The sequence below is a fragment of the Culex quinquefasciatus genome, chromosome 3 (assembly GCF_015732765.1).
Source record: "Culex quinquefasciatus strain JHB chromosome 3, VPISU_Cqui_1.0_pri_paternal, whole genome shotgun sequence".
Lineage (NCBI taxonomy): Eukaryota > Metazoa > Arthropoda > Insecta > Diptera > Culicidae > Culex > Culex quinquefasciatus.
The window spans coordinates 119,001,264-119,024,900 of NC_051863.1; the positions used below are offsets into that span (position 1 = coordinate 119,001,264).

Genomic DNA, 23,637 nt, shown 5'->3' on the forward strand with positions numbered 1-23,637 from the left:
CGCTAAACTTTCGTAATTCCTCCTCCGCCCGTGCCGCAAAAAAAAAGGATGAATCCTTGTAACTTTATGCTCGGTTTGGTCTAGAATGGAAAAGTTTTACAATGGAGAGAAGACCGGCCAGTAGCAGTAACAACATCAGGAGGACTGTGAAATTGGGGAAAACATTCGCGCGCAAATCCGATTACTATTTTCACGGGTCGCAAGGTTGGATGCAACCGTTGCCGCTCAGGTGTTATGGTGGGGCGCAGTGGCGTAGGGTGCGAGGTGGGAGTAGATTTTGAACTTATCCATACTTTTTGAAACTCATTCTATGAGCAATGCCAAAAAATGACTCTTCATTTAAGTTTCAAAGAGAGTTCTTCTAGAAGAAGGAGATTTTACATTGCGATGAGGTTATCAGTTTAAGAAAATGAATTGAAAGTATTTAAGGTAAGTATTTTGGGGCAATGAAATACAAAAATCAATCACTGAAACTTTTTTTTCAAAAGGGCTCTAAACATCAAAATTTTCAAAATCCGAACACGAGAGTCGATTCTCCAGACAATTTTACATAAAAGTCTCCATTTCGACCATTGTCCTAAGTCCAATCCTTGTGAAGTTACAGCGGTTTTAAAATTAAAAATGTTGAAAAAATAGCTTTTTTTGATGGTTTTTGACAATTTCTATATGACAGACTTGATTTTTCATATATTATTACATATTATTACCAGAAAGCTTTTGTCTTTGACCACATTTCAATTGGATGTATGGGCTTACAGATATAAGCTCCTACGCTTATAGCGTTGGATAACATGTCTACAAAGTTTCATTGAAATCGGAGAGGGTCGGGTACAACCGATTCCCTATTTGACATGGAATTGCTCTATATGTAAAATGCTTCTACAAACAACACAAAGAAACCCATTTTTTTAATTGAAACATTAGGAATCAAGATTTGAATGTTTCCCTAAAACAAACGTGGCCGCCAAATGGCCGATTGGGGATGATGCCTTTCAGAGCTTCCCGAGCATGGGTAGATAACACGGGAATACCATATTTTGGTATTACTTGGCATAATAACAAATACCAAAATGTAATAACAAATACCAAAATACCAACCGCCCACTACCAGCAACTGCGGCTTACCACCCGCACCCAGTGCTTTTATGATTTAGAATTTAGCTATAGTTCGATAGCGGTGTGCTCTCTTATACTAACCGACATTTTGGTAGTTGCGAGAAAATCGATTTTTAAACTTTGAATTACTGTTTCTGGAAAACTGTTCGACAAACAATTGTTCTAACAATTTTAAAGTATGCACCTGACATTACTTGAAGACATTGTGATATAAAAACTTTTGAAATGCTAGAAAAATTTTGGCAGAGAAAATACGAAAAAAATCATGCTTGCAATTGGCACAAGTGTGTTTTGGGAGTCAATTTGTATGAGTTAGCACAAACGTGCACAGGGCTTTGGTACAAAAGCGTGCAAAGTAATTTTATTGTTAAAATAGTTCAAATTAGTTGTTTCAATGTTATTTTTTCACGAGTTGGTTAACTTAAGCGTAAGAAAAACATTTTATATCAAAACTTTTTTCAAACACTTATTTTAGTTTGAATTTGGTAGGAAAATTAACCTTTTGGTAAAATTAGCATTTAAATCAATATTTTTGTATGAAAAAATTAGTGAAATAATATTTTTTTATGAATATAATTGTAAAACCATCCATAATACATCAACGATGACGAATACTAGGTTGATGTATTCCTAAAAACATAAGAAAATGATGTTGTAAAAACTTTTAGCTAGTTTATTTTATTTCAATTATAACATACGACCTTTCAAAAACGAATGGTATCCAAGGCGCAAACCGTTATTTAGATTTATGGTGAATTGCAGTTGGAACAAGTGTGTCTCATGCAATGGAATCGATGAATGTATTGAATAGAACAAATGTGCCCCAAATAAATTAAAAACGTAATATTTTATAGTATGGACGACCCATACAGTTGTGCCAAGTGTGCACATCAACTATGGGAGAGGTTGTTACGTAGTTTTTTGCATGGACGACCCCTGCAGTTGAGCTAAGAGTGCACAACGACTTGAATAATATTAAATTGAACTTTTGGGTTGGGTTAAGTGGGTAATGGGTTGGGGAAAAATGTTGTTACGTTGTTTTTTTTTTTTTTGCATGGACGACCCCTTCAGTTGAGCTAGGAGTGCACAACGACTTGAAGAATGTTAAAATTTGCCTTTTAGGTTGGGCTAAGTGGGTAATAGGTTGGGGAAAAATGTTGTTACGTCGTTTTTTTGCCTGGACGACCCCTGTAGTTGAGCGAAGAGTGCACAACGACTTGAAGAATTATTCAAACTGGGCTTTTGGGTTAGGCTAAGTGGGAAATGGGTTGGGGAAAAATGTTGTTACGTCGTTTTTTTGCCTGGACGACCCCTACAGTTGAGCTAAGAGTGCACAACGACTTGAAGAATGTTTAAATTTGCCTTTTAGGTTGGGCTAAGTGAGTAATAGGTTGGGGAAAAATGTTGTTACGTCGTTTTTTTTGCCTGGACGACCCCTACAGTTGTGCTAAGAGTGCACAACGACTTGAAGAATGTTAAAATTTGCCTTTTAGGTTGGGCTAAGTGGGTAATAGGTTGGGCAAAAATGTTGTTACGTCGTTTTTTTTTTTGCCTGGACGACCCCTTTAGTTGAGCGAAGAGTGCACAACGACTTGAAGAATGTTTCAAACTGGACTTTTGGGTTGGGCTAAGTGGGAAATGAGTTGGGGAAATAACTTTTGTAACGTTGTTTTTTTTTTGCCTGGACGACCCCTTCTGTTGAGCTAAGAGTGCACAACGACTTGAAGAATATTAAATTGGATTTTGGGTTGGGCTAAGTGAGTCGTGAGTTTTTTTTTTAATCTTTTTAAGTACTTTCTATGGGATTTTGTATGAGCTTTATTGTGCAGGTAACATGTAAGCAAATTTTCAGCTACGTAACAACATTTCACAAGTGGGTTCCAACCCAAAAGACCAAATTGAAAACATTCTTTAAGTCTTTGTCCACTCTCAGCTTAACTGCAGGGTTCGTTTATGCAAAAAAAAATCTACGTACCGTTAGTGGGGTGACACTGGGTCTGGGGGGTGAAATTGAGTCAAAGTATTTTTTTACGGATTTTACCATTTCTCAGGTGCGTCTCTATGACTCTAAATTCTGTTAAAATGGTATAATATGGTATAGTAGCCCAACTCAAAAGTCCAATTTGAAACATTCTTCATGTCGTTGTGCACTCCTAGCTCACCTACAGGGGTCGTCGATGCAAAAAAAAAACGACGTAACAACATTTTCCTCCAACCCATTACCCTCTTAGCCCAACCCAAAAGTCCAATTTAATATTCTTCAAGTCGTTGTGCACTCCTAGCACAACTGCAGGGGTCGTCCATGAAAAAAAATGACGTAACAACATTTTTCCCCAACCCATTACCCACTTAGCCCAACCTAAAAGTCCAGTTTGAAACATTTTTCAAGTCGTTGTGCACTCTTAGCACAACTGAAGGGGTCGTCCACGAAAAAAAACGATGTAGCAATAATTTTCCCCAACCCATTACTCACTTAGTCCAACCCAAAAGTCCAATTTGATATATTCTTCAAGTCGTTGTGCACTCCTAGCACAACTGAAGGGGTCGTCCATGATAAAAAACGACGTAACAACATTTTTCCCCAACCCATTACCCACTTAGCCTAACCCAAAAGTCCAATTTGAAACATTCTTCAAATCGTTGTGCAGTCCTAGCACAACTGAAGGGGTCGTCCATGCAAAAAAAACGACGTAACAATAATTTTCCCCAACCCAATGCCCACTTAGCCCAACCCAAAAGTCCAATTTGAAACATTCTTCAAGTCGTTGTGCACTCTTCGCTCAACTACAGGGGTCGTCCATACAAAGAAAACTACGTAACAACATTTTAAACTAACCTACAGAACCTAAGTACACTAATCCTAATCAATGGGTCGTCCAACCAAAAAAAACTACTCCACTAAACCATTTTAACACACTTCACCTAACTGATAATTCCTTCTCGCTTCCAAATGTGCACACTTGTGCTATTTGCCTTCCAAAATAGTGCTCCATAATATTGCTCAAACTAGTAAGGACACCTGGCAATTTACCATAATATTATAGTGTAATCGTATTTTTATGGATTTGCGTGTTTTCAAAAGTCAAGCCATGATGGAAAATAAGAGAGCACATCCATGATGCGTTCGAAAATGCCAGTTAGTACAAATGGTTGCAAGGCGATATCTCCGCGTAGGAAACGAATTTTTCAGATCTGTTAGAAGCGTTTTGTAGGGAATTTAACTAGCTAAAAGATGGCATCATTAACTCATTTTGGCCCAATTTTCAGTTAGAACATTAGAGCACACCGCTATCGAGTTGTTAATTTATGTAATAGTTTGCACAGCCTTTAAAGAGAAACTGTTCTCACTGGCATACGTGCATAGCAGTCCGAGCCTGACCTTTAAAAAATGAAATAAAAGGTAGGTGAAATATTCCCAGCTTCTGCTGGGAAGTGCGTAATTCGGTAAAAAAAAAAATAACAAATACCAAAATGTGCCCTTGGTTGCCCAGTAATAGATGGTATAATACCATGAAATCATACCAAAAAACTGTATGGGGAAGACCAAAGCAATACCAAAACGTGCCATTCCAAGGGCAAATGAATATCAGACAAAAAACAACTTTACGGGTAAATAAAAATCTCATTGGACAAAAAAACAATGAGAATTCTTTATAGGATTACAGCAGGAATTCAATTTGGCTAATGGGATTGCAATGAGAAATGGGTAGAATTTTGATGCTATATTTAACTCCTTCGAACAGGCAGGAAAACGAAGTCTTGCTTGGAGAGCCAAAAAATATCAGGTAAAGAAAACTAGAGGACTACTGGAATCGAACTCATGACAGGTATGGTGCGGACACCATTTTAGCTACCCGTTTACCAACTGAGCTATCAACGCTTGATGAAAACGAGCTGCAGCTGCATCAACATGTTTTAGCTGCAGGCAAAAATATCAGGAAATTCAATGAAAGAGGAACAAACTAAACCAGAACGAGAAAGGATATAGCCCAGGCAGCGTGGCATTTTTCGTGGGATTTTCGAGGATGCATCCATTCTACAATTTTAAATTTTTCACGTTTAACCTATAGTTGTCGTAACGTTAATTCTTTTGAATATATAAATGTTTTTCTTATCATTTTCAAATGTATCAGCATACTTTTAAGAATGTTAAACATCATTTTAAATAGATTTGTTTTTGAAGCACCATTATTTTATAATATTTTTATTTAAAATATCTTTACAATACCAATGTATGGTATTCCCAAATTTATAAAGATCAATAAATGACTTTTTTAGACCAAAATAAAATGGTTGGCTTTAATTTGGATTAGATTTGCGTTTTTAAGTATGTAAGTAAGAAACAGTATGTAAATACCAAAATTTGGTATAATACCAATGATTGGTATTAACTTACACTTTAGACATTTTTTTCAAGGGCTCGCGAAAACCAAAATTTGGTATTGATACCATTGAATGGTATTGTTTTGCATTTCCCTTGTTATTTACCCATGCTCGGGTTTGAAGGTCTAGAAGAGTTAAGTGAAGGGTTGAGCCACGTTTAAATAAAAAAGAGTCGTCTCCCTGGGTCCTGTCTCAGTGGAGTCGCTGGTAGGCAGTTGGACCCACAATCCAAAGGTCGTCAGTTCGAATCCCGGGGTGGATGGAAGCTTAAGCGAAAAAAGAGGTTCAATTACCAAAAGGTCATTCTTGGCCAAATCATACTTAATCGGCGAAAGTTGATCCCAACCCCTCTAAGATTTGCGGGGAACTTCGATCTGTAAAATTTTGGCGCCATATGACGAATCTGAGGAACATTTTTCTTCAATATTTTTCAACCTAAAATGGTTATGATATGGAAATTTAGTTTCAAAGGACTTTTATGTTAAATTGTATTTTTTTAATAGTGTATTAATTTTCTACAAACCATAAGCCAGAAGTCAGATGCCAGAAGTCAGAAGTCAGAAGTCAGAAGTCAGAAGTCAGAAGTCAGAAGTCAGAAGTCAGAAGTCAGAAGTCAGAAGTCAGAAGTCAGAAGTTAGAAGTCAGAAATCAGAACTTAGAAAACAGAAGTTAGAAATCAGAAGTCAGAAGTCAGAAGTCAGAAGTCAGAAGTCAGAAGTCAGAAGTTAGAAGTCAGAAATCAGAACTTAGAAAACAGAAGTTAGAAATCAGAAGTCAGAAGTCAGAAGTCAGAAGTCAGAAGTCAGAAGTCAGAAGTCAGAAGTCAGAAGTCAGAAGTTAAAAATCAGAAGTCAAAAATTAGAAGTCATAAGGCATATTCGTCATATTCGTCATATCTGTTATATCCGGAATCCTCGGAAAATTTAACGTTAGTTAGAAGTATTGTAGTTGTACATTTAATTTCAAAATTAATTTAATAAAACATTTTTGAAAAAAGAAATAGATCTTATTTATCCTGGGATCAAAACGTCAAAAGCTGTATAAAGTAGGCGAAACCCTGTTTTATCCCTTGCTAAATTGTAAAAAAAATATTTTAATTCATTCTAAATGGATTTTTCCAATCAAATTTACAACCCCAATACTAACGTAAAATTTTCCGAGGATTTCGAATATGACAACATTGAGACCAAAAGTGGTACTATGAAAGCCTACAGTGCAAAAACTAACGATGTAAAATGTTTGAAAAAAATCGAAAAATTACAAGAAAAACTGCGATTGGCCAAAAAGTTAATACCGTAAGCTATAGGAGTATGGGTGTTGGAGACTGTTGCAAAAAGATATTAAAGTATTGAAAAAATCCATTTTTAACAGTAATTTGCAAAAGCTATGAGAAAAAGTTAAACCAATCAAGGTACATTCTGAAGTGCTTTCGAATGCATCGAAGAGAGTTGGAATTGATGAAGTTTTACGGAAATGCGAGCAATTTTAAGATTTTCTATGTTATTTGGACCTCAAACTTCAAAGCTCGTTTTACCTCACTTCCTTTTGTCGTAGGGGGCTCATATTTGGCATGAGTTCATCTCATGTGTAGTCAAACAAACGCTGAAAGTTTCATCCAAACCGGAGTACCTCGATACGACCTCTAGAACAAACCGAGCAATATTTACAAAAATTGCCTGTTATGATAACCTAATTTTGATACATCTGTGATAAAAATGTGTTTCAATTTAGTGAATTTCATGGGTAAATGTTTATGTCAATCATATTTTTTTAAAAGATCGCAAGAAAAGCTTTCAAATTAAAGCAAAGCGAATCAATATGTTCAATTATCGATTTTCTTTGATTTTTGAGCGATCTGTAAATTGTTGCGAATACGTTTCATTTAATTGTTGAAAACATATATAATGATTTTATATGTAAATAATAAAAAAGTCATTGAATCAATTCGTAAACATATTCAGCCAAAATGAGAAAAGCTTTAACCTTATATATGATTTGAGAGAGTTTCCCCTGAACCTCCAAAGGTTTTCAACCGAAAATGCACTAACCTTGCAACCCCAAATCCCATCGCACACGCTCGCTTGGAACCTACAAGTTTTTTTTTCACGTTCTTCGAATCGTGACCCTGGCGCGCGCGCTTCTTTTCGCCCGAAAATAAATTGAATTCGCGGAAAATCCATTTCCCGTAAGCGCAGAGTGAACGCGCACGAGCTCACCCCCAATCCTTTTAGCCCAATTTTGAGCTTGCAAATGGCTTTTGGAAGGAGGCGATGTTGTTTGGTATCCTGCCGGCTGTGTGCAGCAGCAGCAGCAGCAGCAGGAGAAAAAATAATTAAATTCATGCTTTTTACAACTGCCTGATGGTGGTGGTCGTTGCCATAGGATTTCGGAAAGGATTTCGGGTTCAGGAGCTTTCGCGGTGTTTCAGCTGTTTATTTTTGGACCATCATAAGCGCGGAAAATAACCATTTTTTCGGGTGTCTAAGCACGGTCAGCAGTGTGGGTGAAATGTTTTATACATTCGATGATTTTCATAACGAATTTCGAAAATGGTCCAATTGAATGTTTTTCCATACAATTTTGACAGTTAAATCATACAATTTAAATGCAACAAACTTTCAACCCACACTGTTCAGCCCACCATTCGGCAACTCGGTTAGCAGCACTCAACGAGCGCTGTTCTTTTTTATCACAACACCAGCATCAGCCACGGCTGGCTGATACAAACCCAACCGCGTCGACAGGGCCCAGAAATGAAATGTGTGCTGTTTTTCTCATTTCCTGTAGAATGCATTTTCCGGTTGCTGCTGCTGGTTGCCTACATTTCCTCTTCGCCCCAACCTCCCCTTTTGCCAGCTATGAACATTTCGAGTTATATTGGACTCCTGGACAGGCCGTTGTTCTTTCGGAGGGAGCTGGATTGTTTAGCCGAGTACACGAATTCTGTCCGAAACAAGCAAAACCGGAATCAGATATCTGAGTTGAGCTCGGTGAGTGGATTCTTTTCCGGCGTTCAGTTCAATCGGAAGGCACACAAAACCCGACGGAAAAGCCATTTCCCGGAAGGATAAACTTTTTTTGTTATTTGCCCTGAACATGCGATTTGAGTTGCGGGAATATTGAAGAATTTTAGAATTTCATCGTTGAAAAAAAACGGGTTTAAAATGAATATCTAAGGATCAAACTTACCAATCATCAGTAAGGCCGCCGTCAGGTGTGAGGTAGGTGAGCCGGCGAGTCCGGTCGCGCCGAGTGCCGCCCCGCCGAGGGCGCACGCCACACCGCCCAGGGCCACCACCGCGATCAGCGCCCGCAGTGGTGGCCCGGCGAACCAGTGGCCGCAGCAGCCCTTCCGCGACCGCTCCGACGGTGAGCTGGAGATGAGAAGAAGATAAATTATTATTGGATGAGAATTTTGATTTTAAAATAAATTTTGTCTATAAAGAATATTCCGCAGAGGAACTTCAAGCGAACCAATCCATTCCACGACACCCGCCACTTGTCGTAAAATTTGCCAAAAACACCCCCCCAAACACTGATGATGACGTTTATGTTGGGGTCGTAAATTCACACATGCCTTGCCAGTGCGCGCATCATTATCAGCCATGTGGGAAGCCCGTGCAGAGGCGGCCTTCTGGTATTTGTTAGTACAATATCCGCACACGTGGAGCTTTGTGTTCAAATGTGTCAAAAAGTTACGACCCAACAAAAGCTTTCAGGGTTTGCCGAAAGGACGGACGCACTTGAAGGAGGATGCGAATTTGTACACGAACGTTAAATTTTTATGCCACGAAAACAAGCGCGTTTCGTCAAAAATCACTCCGACACAACATGCCATTTTTCGGAGGATTTAATATGAATTTGCACCATATGGTTGGAGGAAACTTGTGAATTAACAAAATTTTATTGTGGTGTGTCGTGAAGCACAGACTTCTCATTTCACTGAGTTAGTTTCAGAGATTTATCCGATGGCATATTCATGGCAAATAAAACATAAATAGTTTTGCGATGCCCAAAGATCGATGCATAAAATTATGGCCTTTTAAACAACAAAATAGCATTGGATTCAGTCGACTTTTGTATTTTTGTATTTGGAGGAAACTTTGACAAAAGAAGCAATTTTGCATCGTTAGTTTTTCCATACAAGTCTCCATACAAGTCTCTATGAAAATATTTAGCTTGAGTTGACAGTTTTGATCGATTTGGTGTCTTCGGCTGAATTATGATTAGGATAAAATTTAGAAGAAAATAGTAAAACTAAAAAAAATCATTTCTTAATTAAGTTTTTTTGACGAAAAATTCGATTCCCAATAAACATATTTTTTTTATTTTAATATTTCATATTTTACGACATCTTTAAAGCAATTATAGTGCATAATGGTGCAAAATATTGTTCCAGAGAAATAATTTAAAAAAAAAATAATTTTCGAAAACATCGAAAAGGCGTTAAAAATATAAACCTTTTTTTTAAAATCAAGCATCGTTTTTTTAAGTAGAAGATCTTTTCAAAAAGATATTTTTTCTTCATTTCATATTTTAGACCAAATATTAAAGTTTTGAAATATGTTGTATCGAGAAGATCAGAATATTTCATATAAGCAAATTGATTTTTCATTGAAAATCGTATCAATATTTTCCGAGAGTCAGCTGGAAATAAATGGCTTAAAAAACTCGTTTTTATCGATTCAAATTTTTTGTACCTCACAAATTAATTTTTCGATATTCAAAGACTCACAAAGAATTTTCGATATTTTTATTCAAAATCACCTTTTTTGAATCAGTAAGAATGCCTTTCTGAAAATGTATAACATGACAGGTTTTCTTATAAAAACCACCCTTTTTACAATCTTAAGGGGAGCGGCCGTGGCTGACTGGTTACGGTGTTCGCTTTGTAAGCGAATGGTTCTGGGCAGTCTTCCCGAAACGCACGCACGCCGTACACGCCGTACAAGTTTTCAGTGCAGATGAACCTCAAACACACCAGGCTACCCTGTTCGAGTTCTACCCGCACGGCGCACTCAAGTTTACACGCGGTGTAAACACGGGGTGCACACCTCGGGTGCAACGCCGTGCGAGCGAAGAGCGTATAAAGAGACAAAAAAAAAAAAAGAGTGCTTCTCACTCTCTCTGTGGCAAACACTGTAGTGTGACTGCAGCGGAGAATGAAACACCACTTTACAGCAGAGGGAGCGTGAAGGAAATATTTTTGTCTCTTTTCTGCGTCGTCGGCCTGCACGGAGTTTGTACCCGAGGTGCAAGGTTCGGTTTTAAACTTGAGGTTCGTGTACGGGTACAGCCTGTACACGGCAAAGTTTAGGTTTGCTTGTACGCGTGCACACGCGGTGCTGGTGTTTGATCGAGTACAGAAAACAGAGAACGCGATTGAACGCGGTGCACGGGGATCACTGGTTCTGGGTTCGTTGCCCATCTGCTCCCAACGAGAAAGTTTAGAACACAGAAATTAGAAATGATGAATATGAACGAAAAATCGGGTTCGAACCCTCGTCCTTTGGATTGATAGCAAAAATACTAACCACTAGGCCATGACGATTTGGTGAGTTTGGATTGGAATTAGGAATACTGTTACAGAGAGCGAGTGTGGCGCTATAACCACGGCAAATAGTGTCCAGGGCATTCGTGGAAATACAATGCCCCATTAGGGTGTAATATGGTTGTATGGAAAAAAATAAAGTTGTCCTAATTTAGCGAGCACAGCAATTTTTCAGTTCCTTTTAGGGTCCTTAACCACTCCCCAAAGTTTGGGAACGATTGGTTTAGTCCTCGCTTTGCGCAAAGCGATTCAATTTTCCATATTGCGCGTATTCCCGAAAAAGACACGCGGCATACCAGTCTCGAAACGACGCGCCGCACTTTCGGCAAATGCGCGCTGTCAAATCCCATACTGTGCGTTTTGTTTTTGTTGATCTTCTTCTTCGAATTGCACGGCATTGTTGCCGGGAATGTTTTTTATTGCACCAAAAGTGCAGAAAATCGCTGGCAACAATGTCTGCGGCACATTCTGAAATGCCGCGCGGCGTGTACCTTCGAAAGAAACGGACAATATAAATTTGTATGGGAAAAACCATTTTTTTGGATTTTGATATTTATAAAGTCCACGTTTCACGCTGTACTCTAACCGGATTCATATTCGGATGCTCTAGGAGGTGCTCTACAACTATCCCGAAGAGAGTATGGTGCTAACTTGCTCTTAAAAAAAGATACAGCGTGTTCAAAACTCGTCTAAAACGTGTTTTTTGCTCGAAAATCACGTTTTAGACGAGTTTTGAGTACGCTGTATCTTCTTTCAGGGACAAGCTAGCATCATACTCTCTTCGAAAGATATAGAGCACCTTCAAGCATCGAATATGAATCGGTTATACAACGTGAAACCTGGATTTTAATATTAAAATTAAAAATGATTTTTCCATACAAATTTATATGGAAAATTGAATCGCTTTGCGCAATGCGAGGACTAAACCAATCGTTCCCAAACTTTGGGGAGTTGTTCAGGACCCCAAAAGGAACTGAAAAATTGCTGTGCTGGAAAATCGATTTTGATATTACACCCTAATGCCCCATCCCAGAGGGTTCCGGAGTACCGAACCTTCTTAGCATGGTACTCCCAACGAATACAACCAAAATCTCGGAGCGTATGGTGGTGTGTCCCCACGCTTCTTCCTTCCCTATCGATTCAGAATTGTGTTGTTGTTCGAACACTCAGTGCTCAAACTTAACCCAATTACGGATCATCTCTGCGATATGGCTTTACGCAGTAGGCCTGGCCGCTTTAACGCTTGTGATGTTTCAATGCATTCCGATGCAATGGCGCACTACAAATGTTAATAAATGACAAGAAGAGTGCTAGGCGTCATCTAACCTAAGGCACTCTCCAGGATCCCTTCGAAAGATTGGCTGCGCTAGGGTCTGATTAGATTAGATTAGAAAACCCGATTTAATCCCACCAGGGGTGAGATAGAGCCTTTCTTACTAAAGAATTTAACTCCTTTCAATTCATAATATCGACTTGATACAAAAAAATTTATGATGAAAGCAAGGTATTATTAATGATGTGTTTTCCAAAAGAAACTGAAAACGCAATTTTCACCAATAGAATATTTTTAATCTCGCGTTTGTCATAAACGCTTGTTTGATTAGGAATTTGTAAATAAACTTACGAAATCACGACGAAATGAAGCCTACTTAAAGGCGATTTTAGGAGCACACGGAAACAAATTGTTTGTACCCGGATGAATGTCCTATGTCACAAAAGTTTTTGCATGAACATTGGACAGTTATGCAAAAAACAGACAGAGCAAAAGAAACCGAAAAGCTACGATATCTTACATGTTCGGAAACATTGTTAGACAAGCTACTACAAACGAGTATAAGTTGAGCCAAAATATATATGCGCCAGCATTCTCGCGCCAGTATACCAAGCTCAACTTGACAACTTGTCGACTTGGCGTTGAAAATCAATGCAGTGTGATTTTTTGGCGATTTTTCTGATTAAGGCAAAAAGTAAATCGTTCTATAAGTTGTTCGGGATTGCCGATCGATGTCAAATTTGTTTCAGATGCTCACTCATGGTCTGTACTATGAATGTAGGAAGAAAATTCGGATAAAATTAGAAACGAAAAATGTTGGCGAAGGTCACCACGTGGGCTTTTACCTTTTTTTAGGGATTTTTTTTTCTTATGGTAGGTTAATCAAATGGCTCTAACTGCAAAACCATATTATGAATCTGGATGAAAATTTGGGAGGTTTTAGAGCTCGAAAAATGCAATTTTTGAGATAAATAAAAGATATAAAAATGAAAAATGTTGACCATATTTTCATTTGAAAACTGTGTATTTGTTGAAAAGTCTGTCCACATCCGAAACCAGATGGATATTTCGAAATTTGAGTGACAACTCGCCCAGGTTCAGCACACTAGCTTTCATCTGCATTCAGAAGAATCAAAATCGGATTTAGGGGAGCTGAGAACGACGCGACACAAAATTTGGCAAAATTTTACCACATACGAACATCACTCGATCTCCACGGAATTTATTTTCTCAAAATTCGAGGGTTGGAGATAGACGAATTCTGTCAAGATGAATCGATAGAGCGTCAAAAATCAATGCAGTGTGATTTTTTGGCGATTTTTCCGATCAATATTCATGCTGTATCGTCTTATTTACGAAGATGAAAATGACGTCCAGCCATAAAGTAAAACCTATACCTTTCTTTAGTAAGAAAGGCAAAACCACCCTTTTTACAATCTTCCAGACTCTTGCTAAAATAACTTTTGAAGTACCTAACTAAACTCTACAATTTTTAATAGCAACCTATGGGACCTCAAGACGGATCTAATGAGATTAAAAAAGAAAAAAAAATCGGTGCAAATTGTTTAATCGACAACCCACCACACACACAGACATTTACTCAGAATTTGATTCTGAGTCGATATGTCTACTTGAAGGTGGGTCTAGGAGGTCTAATTAAGAATTTCAATTGTTGAGTGATTTTATAGCTTTTCCTGAGTGAGGTGAGTAAGGCAAAAACATTAAAAGACAGGCAAATGATTATTGCTGCTTAGAATGTTGACCAATTAATATACACAGAAAAAAAATCATGGAAATATTACATCTGGGAAGGGGTACATCTTTTATGTCAGAAAAAATGTGTAATTTTACCTCTGGAAATGTGTAATTTTACCACTTTTCTGGTGTAATGTCACTTTTTCAGTCTAAATTGAGGTAAAATTACATCATAAAAGAGGTAATATTCAACCTTCCAAAATAACAGCTTCCAAATTTACATTATTTTTTTCTGTGTAGAATATAGAATGTTAACCAATAACCATTAAAATTTCGTCCAATTTGGTCGGTCCAGTTACGAATAATGTGGAAAAACGTAAAAAATCTCGATTTTGCTCTGGGTGGGAAGGGGTTAAATGACCAACTCCAATCACTTTGTCAAAATTATAACTTTATCGCAGATATATGATAACTGGTGAAAGATGTAAAGGAACTCAGGGATACGAATTACTTTTAAGATTCACTAAAATCGTAGAGGGATTTGATTTTTTTCCGAATTCGTTTGAAACATCATTAGTTGCCATTAAACTTACACAGAAAAAAAAGTTGAATTTTGGAAGGTTGAAAATGTAGTTGATTAGTATTACCTCTTTTTGGAGTAATTTTACCTAAAAATATGTGTAAAATGTGAACCTGATGAAAATCCACCAGTTCACACAGTTTCCACATTACCATAATTTGTTTCTGTGTAGGAAATAGACACAAAATTTCATAATTTTAAAATATAGTGCACTTACAGTTTGTAAATCAATTTTTCCTAATTTATTCCAAAGCAAAAAATATCTGGAAATTAGTTAATAATCAAAATGATGACATTATGGTGCAGATCTGGTTTCAGTTCCTGTTGACTATTACCATCATTTTTTTCTGTGTACAGACGTTTACTGACCACTTCAGCAAACATCTCACGATCCAAACTCTCAAAATTGCACAAAACCGAGAGCTTTCTCACGATTGTTAGCTTCAATTTGCCAAAACCACTTAATCTGTGCCACGCACGCAGAAGCAAGTTCGCTCATAACACTCACCAGACTCACCCATATAAACGATCAGAGGTATTTGCACTGAATCTCGAACAGATCGAACACGTTTAGCAGACCAAAAATCAATTCAAACCCAAACCACCACAGACTTCGTGCTGACTGTGTTTGGCTTCACGGAGGGTTTATTTTTCTTAAATTTGAGTGAAATTTTGTGTATGAAATTTAATTTTAATAAACAATCATGATTCAATCGATTTTAAGTCAAACTTATTTGAAAAAAAAATCTACAATGTTTAGCACAGTGTTGCCATCCTGTCCGTTATCCCTTGTATTTCGAGCAAAATGCTCAACTTCAGCTACGATCCAAAAAGCTGATGATTATCGAATGTGCATTATGCAAATGTGGGGAATCAATTTGTAACGAGCCAGATGATTATTAGGTGAAATTATTGCACAAGAAGCAGGTTCCAACTGCGGGATGGCATCAGATGTGCTGAACGCAACTCTCCGAGGGCATCATCGTTTGAAAGCAATTTAATCAATTTTCAACGTCCCCTTCCCCGCCGCTGCTCTTCTACAGTTTGTACTGTTAAGGGTGATAGTCATTTGAGGCTTTGTATGCGAGAGTTGGGGTGGGACAGGGAGAGCGGTTTTAATTGGTGCAAAATGATGGGAATTTCACACCCGCGGTCAATTGTGAGAGGAATAAATGCTTTCAGCAGAAAAAAGCCATTCATTACGGGAGGCTCGATTGACAATAATTGGACGAATCGATTGCCAATGTGCAGGATGAAATTGGAATACAGAATTGGAAGTGAGATTCGGCTTCAAAAACGTACATCAAAATCACTTAAATGTCCATAACATGAGACAGGGTTGCCGGATTTTCAAACTTTTAGACTGTTTAATCCAATAAAGCAATACAAGCAGCACATTAAAGCAAGTACATTCAATATCCAACATCTTACTTCAGCAATCCTTAACAACAACCGCAAAACAGTTGCACAACTCAGCCCAAGCAAACCCAACCCAACCGCCGACCGTGGCATCGCGTCATGTTGATTTACTCGATTAACTCGTTCCCCGGAACAAGTCCGTCGATCCGGCCGGAACCGCAGAAACCGCTCACCGTGACAACTCTCCTGGCTGGCTGGGCTGGAAAACCACGGCAGCCGCCAGGTTGTCATCTTGCAGATTAGGAGCAACGACGTCGACGTCGGAGATACTGCTAGAGATTAAATTCCCTGCTGTGGTGAAAAGCTGGCCCTCTAACATCGCTTAGGAGATTGCTCTAACTTAGTTGATGTTGTTGGAGGAGGATGAGGGGAGAGATAATTAACCAGAAGCCATCAGTGTGATACTTGTAATGGATGACTGGCTGGCTTCTTGGAAGAGGACTGGGTTAGAGGAGTACAGAAAGGCACAGTAATCTCATGAAATTTTGAGCAGATCTAATCTCAGTGGTTTTCAAGAGTATTTCTGCTTCAAAACATTTTGAAAACCTAAATCTCAAAGTCAAAGTTGACAGTTGAAGTAACCAAACATCCCGACATCACTGTGTTCAATACTCAGTTCTCGGCAACCGTGTTTGTATAGCTTGAAGCCGCCAGGCTCAATCAAACGGAAAATGTCAACACTATTATCGCTTCTGAGTCAACAGCCAGCCAGTCAGTGGCTGCGTGCGGGGCCATTTTCTTCCAATGTCGATGCTAATTAATATTGATTACACTTTATCGGTCTTGTTTGTGGCGGCGTCGGCTGTAGATGAGGCAGTAAGCAGATGTTCTACTGGAAATGGCGATGAGCTGGCCATTGTTTCAGAGCGGAAAAGCTCTTGGGGCAGACTCATCTTCATGTTCGAGTGGAGCGGATTATGAAATATGAAGCCGAATGATTTATGTTTGGCGATGGAACGACGACAAAGACGACCATGTTGGGTGGGACAAGCGGTGAGATCTTGTTGTAAGAATGTCATTATAGTGTGTAGCAAAATGTTGAGTGGTTATCTTGGGAGAAAGTTTTTCGATGACAAAACCATTTGAGATAGAAATTTGTTGTCAAAGGGACTTTTTAGAAAACATATTTTTATCGAAAAAAAAAAACACTTAAAAAGTTTTAAAAAAAATTCTCCGTTACTCAATAGTGAAAAATTTTGGAACATGCCATTTTAAGGAAAATTTAATGTACTTTTTAAATCTGCATTAACCCAGAAGGATATTTGTTTTCATTTAGAACAATTTTTTTGTTTTTAAATTTCGTAATTTTTCTAACTTTGCACGGTTATTTTGTAGAGTGTATCAATGTTCTACAAAAATGTAGAGCAGACAAAATTTTGATATGGTTTGCTCGTAACCATCACGAATTATCACGATTTTACGAAAATAAAGGTTTGAAAAAGTTGGTCGTCGTTGATCATGGCCGATCATAGTCAACCGTTACAGACACGGACGACAAAACAACTCAAAAAAATAACCGTGCAAAACTGATCAACAACTTTGTAAACCATTGTTGCACTCTAAAAAATAACCCTGCAATGTTAGAAAAACACGAAATTTTAAAATGAAAATTTTTGTTCTGAATGAAAAAATGAATCTTCTGGGTTAATGAAGATTCGAAAAGAACATTAAATTTCCTTAAAATGACATGTTCCATCATTTTTACAGTCAAATAACGGAAAAAATGCAGAGTTTTTAAAACTTTTTTGAGTTTTTACGATGCAAAATACGTTTTTTTGCCTTTCTTACTAAAGGAAGGTATAGGTTTTACTTTTTGGCTGGACATCATTTTCATCTTCGTAAATATTACAATTCAGCATGAATATAAATCGGAAAAATCGCTAAAAAATCACACTGCATCGATTTTCGACGCTTCGTCGCCAAGTCGACCAGTTGTCAAGTTGAGCTTCGAATGCTGACGCGAGAATGCCGGCGCATATATTTTGTGGCTCGAGATATACTTGTTTAAAGTAGCCTATCTACCGATGTTTCCTACAACATGTAAGATATCGTAGCTTTTCTGTTTCTTTTGCCCTGTTCGTTTTTGCATAACTGTCCAATGGTTATGCAAAAACTTTTGTAACATAGGACATTCATCCGGTTAGAAACAATTTGTTTCCCGTGTTCTCCTTAAATTGCCAAATAATAGGCTTAATTTTTCTCGTGATTTCGAAAGTTTATTTAACAGGTTTCATCGGATTCAATTAGGATCATTCTAAGCTTTTCATCGTTTTCAAAGTTTTCAATGCTCGCGACGCCAATGGCTTTCTACTTAAGGTACTTGCGATTGAATGTGTAGTGGTGCGGTTGTAAAAATAGGGGAAATATACCCTTTCTAATCAAACACCTATTTTCGTCATATGGAACGTTTGATGCTCGATTAATGCTCCAAAAATACTATTTAGGCTATAAGCTTACCAGCAACAACACCGCCTCGAGTAAGCACGCAAATTTATGCCACTTACTGGCCAAAAAGATCAAATTTAATGCACTTTTGATCATAATTATCTATTTTGCGAGACCATTTCTCATCATTTTGGTGGCACACACATCCACACGCAAGATCAGAGGTTAACTGCTTAACGAAAGTCGCCATCTTTTTTTTATATATATCTTTTCACTTGCGCTAACGATTTCAAAGCGCTTAAGATATAAAATTGCTTCCAACTACCGGCAACATGTTCTTTTGACCGTTACTTAGTCACTCACTTGAAAAATAATCCCGAAACATGTAAATAATTAGCAAGCGCCATAAAAAAACAAACGCGCTAAGTCTTCTGACGTTTGAGTTTTGAATACCGATTCCAATCGAAGGCTGAAGAGATCCGAGCGAGGAGCGAAGGCAAATAAAGAACAAAGGGAACGCCTGTTGGAGTGAGCCAGTGCTGCCAGGAAACTTTCGCTATAAATGATACTTTTCGTGAGTGTTCGCTTAAAATTTCATCAATTTTGGCAGCACTCAGCAGACCCAAAAGAGCGCTAGAAGAAAAAAAGAGCTAAGCTGAAAATAGAAAAATGGGCGTGGTCCAATGCACTCGACTGATTAGAATGCATTTTTGAAATATTTTTTTTAATGCTTGTAAAAGGAATAGCATAACTTTTAATAAAAAAATAAATAAACAGAAATGTTCACAAAAATTTGCTCTACTTGTTGGTACACTTAGTGAATTTCAAGGAACAATCCAGATTATCCAGCATCATTCAAACACGACCGCTTATTAGGCTTAAAATGGGCATATTTTCCCTAGCTATCCCTGACTCTCTCACTTTCTTAGAAGCTGAATGCCAAGCTTCCCTGCACCGTGCGGCATCGCCGTTCACTTGTACCTCGGTTTTGCTTTGCACCTGCTTTGTTCGGTTTATGGGCTCGTACCAAAACTAGAACACCAAAACCGCGGTGTGCGTCGTCACTGGCGCATGGGAAGCTTGCCATGCTTGCGTTTGTCATAAACGCTTGTTTGATTAAGAATTTGTACGATTAAACATATTCTTTTGGTGAAAGTTGCGTTTTCAATTTCTTTTGGAAAACACATCATTAATAATACCTTGCTTTCATCATAAGATTTTTTGTATCATATCACTTTCTTTTGTGCTGACGTTATAAATAAACAAAGTCGATGTTATGAATTGAAAAAAGTTCTACCATTGTTATATTCTTTAGTAAGAAAGGCTCTATCTCACCCCAGGTGGGATTTAATCGGGTTTTTTTTTCTGAATTCTGGGTACGCCATCAAATTGGGCGTACAATTTTACATAAAAATCTCTTTGACACCAAATGTCTATCTCATCACCGTTTCAGGCTGCAAATTATTGACAAACACCTCTTTTTTCGCATGTTCAAAAATGGAAGGGGTCGTACCGCCCCTCCATCACGAGATATCAAAAAGCGAACCTCGGATTTGTGATCAGGGAAAAAATTTAACTCTTAGGACAATGTTTCACGCAAATCGAAGAGGAGTCAGGGCAACTGCTGTGTGAGTTGGCGGAAAATGCGAACTTTAAAAAAAAAAATTTAAAAAAAAACATAGATTTCTGAAAAAATCACGTTTATTTATTAACTTTTAATCTCTTGAAAAAATCACAAAGTCGTTTAATTTTTTTTAAATTTGTTAACAAATGCATCTTTTTAGTCAAATAACAATTCTTAACGATTTCGCCAATCGATTTTTTTTTGGGTTTGTGCTTTGCAAATACATAAAATTCGGCAAAGTTGTGTATTATAATGTTTCTTTTAAAAAAATACAAAAAATATCAGCCATTTTAAAATATTTTTTTACACCAAAAATCAATTTAAATATATCAAAATCATCCAAGATGCCATCGAACAGAACTATTCACCGTTTTCGAGATATAGGCACTTTAAGTTCAAATTGAGATAAAATCATTACATAAATTCGTTATAAAAACATTCAGCTAAAAAACATTCACTAAAATATTAAGAAACAATAAAATTGAGGTTGTTTAAAAGTCATTCAAACAGCACTCAAATTTCAAAATAGAAACTGTTCCTCCTATATTCAATTTGGTAAAAATGATCATTTGTGAATTTTTGCTTTCTTTCTGAAAATATTTACATTGAAAGTTGTAAATCCAAGACTAACAAACAAGCAAAACTTTAATATTGAAATGTGAGAGCAGATTTTCAAATTATTGAGGCTTTTCTAGACTTACAAATCACTGGAGAAAGAATTTTCCGATTGGTTGTGTTATAGCCGCAAAACCAACGAATTGAGGAACGAACTTATTTCGAGGCTTGGTAATTCGAATAAGTTGAACATGGGTTGGGTGCACTAGAGTTAAAATGATGTAAATAAATGCTTTTAAAATCAAATCCATTTTGTGTTTTTTTAGAAAAATTAAATGCATATTTTATTCAGCTTCCCATCCTTAGAATATGTTTCCATGTTTCGGTCGCACAGTTTTGAATCATTAAGATTAACCTTAAAATCAATATATTTGGAAAAATAAACCTATTTTTTGTCCGAACATAGTTTGCTAAGAATTTATTTATCACATTAATTAAAGTATAACTTTAAATCAAGGCATTCGAAAGCATCATCCTTTCACTTTACCTTACAGTCTCGTTGGTCGTTGGTTGTTATTGATGGTTGAGAGAGATGTTTTTGTTATCTTAAATATTCAAATGAGTCATTCATAAACCACGTAGGCAACTTCATATTCTATGTTCACAATTCCATAGTTCAAGTTTCAAAGGGACCAACCGGAATTTGATCCCAAAATCTACTGTTTGTGAGACAGAAGCCGCAACCGTTAAGCCACGGAGCCGATTATTCATTAAATTATGGTATGAAAAGTGGAACACCAAAGATTTCACTTCAATAATTGAAAAGCTTTCGCATGATTTATGCTGCAATCAAAATCTACGGTGAAATTAACTTAATTTGTCCTTTAACACCTCCGATAAAAAATACTACCCTCGCAAATCAATCAATTATTAACTTTATCGACACTCATTGTACACATTGTAATCAAGGTGTGCAGTTAGCTTTACATTGTTGTAACCACATTTTTATCCTCCAACCACACTAATCGCAATGATTGAAATGTCACCTGATTGTGGTGCGCCACACCGGTTACCACGTGTCGACAGTTTGTTGCTAAAGTATTTTTGCTGTCGATTTTTTTTTCTCGTTTATAATTGTAACAATTCATCATTCGTGTTTTTCTGTGTGAACCATGTTCCGTGCGCGCCCAGCAGAAGGTTTCGCAAAAATGTGTAACATATTGAAATATCGCTGTTTGCGTGACTTTTTCCAGCGAATGTTGTAGGTGGGGGTGGGAAGTTTTCTCCCCTTCGAATCGAGGGCAGAATGTTATCACGCGACAAAAGGGAAAAGCACGTGTGCAAACACACACACGCGCGCGTACGCGCAGCTGGGGTGACATTGTGCCCTCTGACATATGAACTAATTGCCGTTGATATGTTTGCTGTTAAATTGTTGCAGAGATTTTTATTGCTCTCACTGTATGCAGGAGATTCGCAAACACGCGCGCGACATGATGAAACGGAATTGAAGTGGATCGTTAAAGCAGAAATGTCAAATTGGATGGGGTGAAAAATGTACTGGACTTATTTCTATAAGGGGAAAATATTTTAATTTTAGATTTTTAAACTCCTTGTTTTTCAAATAAACATCTCGGGGCACTCTCTTTTTGCACTTTTGGAAGGCACTACTCTCCGTTCATAAAAGCACTGTCCCAACTTAAGGTCCAGCCCAGCTAAAAAGCTCTCACCGGGATCTCTCGGCAGTCTCGTCGCAATCATCCGAAAAGTGTAATAATCGTAAAATCTGGTAGCCAACGAAGGCTCAAAGGCGAAGCTTCATTGTCCTCTACACTTGCACTCACGCCGTCACACATACAGGTTCTACAGCTGATGTGTACTTATAAGAACGGAAAACCGACAGACACACCCAAAGGAAAAATATATCTCAAAATCTGCAACATTGGATTTGCTGCAGAAAATGTCATATTTTATAACATTTTTTGCAGCAAGCCCGTAGATCATTTTTGCCCGCGTGTAAAAATTTCAGCGATCTGCAGTTCTCACCAACAACATATAACGCTGGCCCGTCCCCGAGCAACACTCCAAAGAAAGCATATGTTGGTGCTCTTTCACTCACTTTCATCAAGCGTCCATGGCGCGGTGGTAGCGTGTTGGATCAATAACCAAGAAGTTGGTGGTTCAATCCTCGTTCTGCTAAGTGTTTTTTTTTGTAATGACAAAAATCCGTCGGTAATGTCGATAATTGTCGGTAACGGGCAAAAATGTCATACTCCTATATCGCAAAAAATGCATGAGGACAGATTTCATGCAGATTCTGATATACTTTCATGCCGCCATGCATCACAATCATGCGACTGCCAGTTGGGTGCAGGGTGGGCTTAGTATCCCACTTTTTTGTAATAGGGATGGACACAAACTCTTGTAAGACAATGTATTAAAAAAACTTCAGACAGAACTTATAAAACAAACTTGGATAAATCAACTAACAATTTGGACTCGAAATTTGATTTTTGTTAGAAAAATCTGATCATCTTTATAAATTTCAAACATACAACGAAAACATCAGCCCAAGTGAGTCGACAAAGGTGGTTTTACGTACACGCCTGACCGCATACCGAGCGATGAGGACCCTAAGCCTTAAGCATACTACCGACCCAACTACCCACAACCTTGCAGTAATAACGGTGTACAAGGACGATGGAGATCCAACCCACCCTACATTCTGAGCCAAATGGAGTGTGGTTTATGACGAGGGATAATTTCCGATATTTTGTGGCTTTCGTGGCCGGAATTTGGGCCTATCTAGGTCGGACGGGGCTGGGCCCTCGGAATCTGGGACACATTCAACGGAACAATGCCGTCAAATCTTAATGTAGAATGTAGTATATTCGAGGCTTAGGCCCGGCATCGTTGGCTCATTTTCACCACTTGAAAGCAGGACGACGTGTAATGGCTATTGGACTAATTTAATTTGAGAGCAACTGGGGACGTTTTTGAGGGCATTAGCAAAATTATAAATTCATTTCAGTTTAGTGTGGACCTGCTCGGGGGAT

At 37.9% G+C, this 23,637-nt stretch overlaps 1 protein-coding gene across 1 annotated transcript in view; it reads right to left on the reverse strand.

Moving 5' to 3' along the window:
* Positions 1–23,637, reverse strand: part of LOC6044693 — a 324,907-nt gene that overhangs the window by 31,148 nt on the left and 270,122 nt on the right. The window contains 1 exon segment of the mRNA XM_038258625.1: positions 8,689–8,873. Coding sequence (XP_038114553.1) covers positions 8,689–8,873 — 185 coding nt within the window.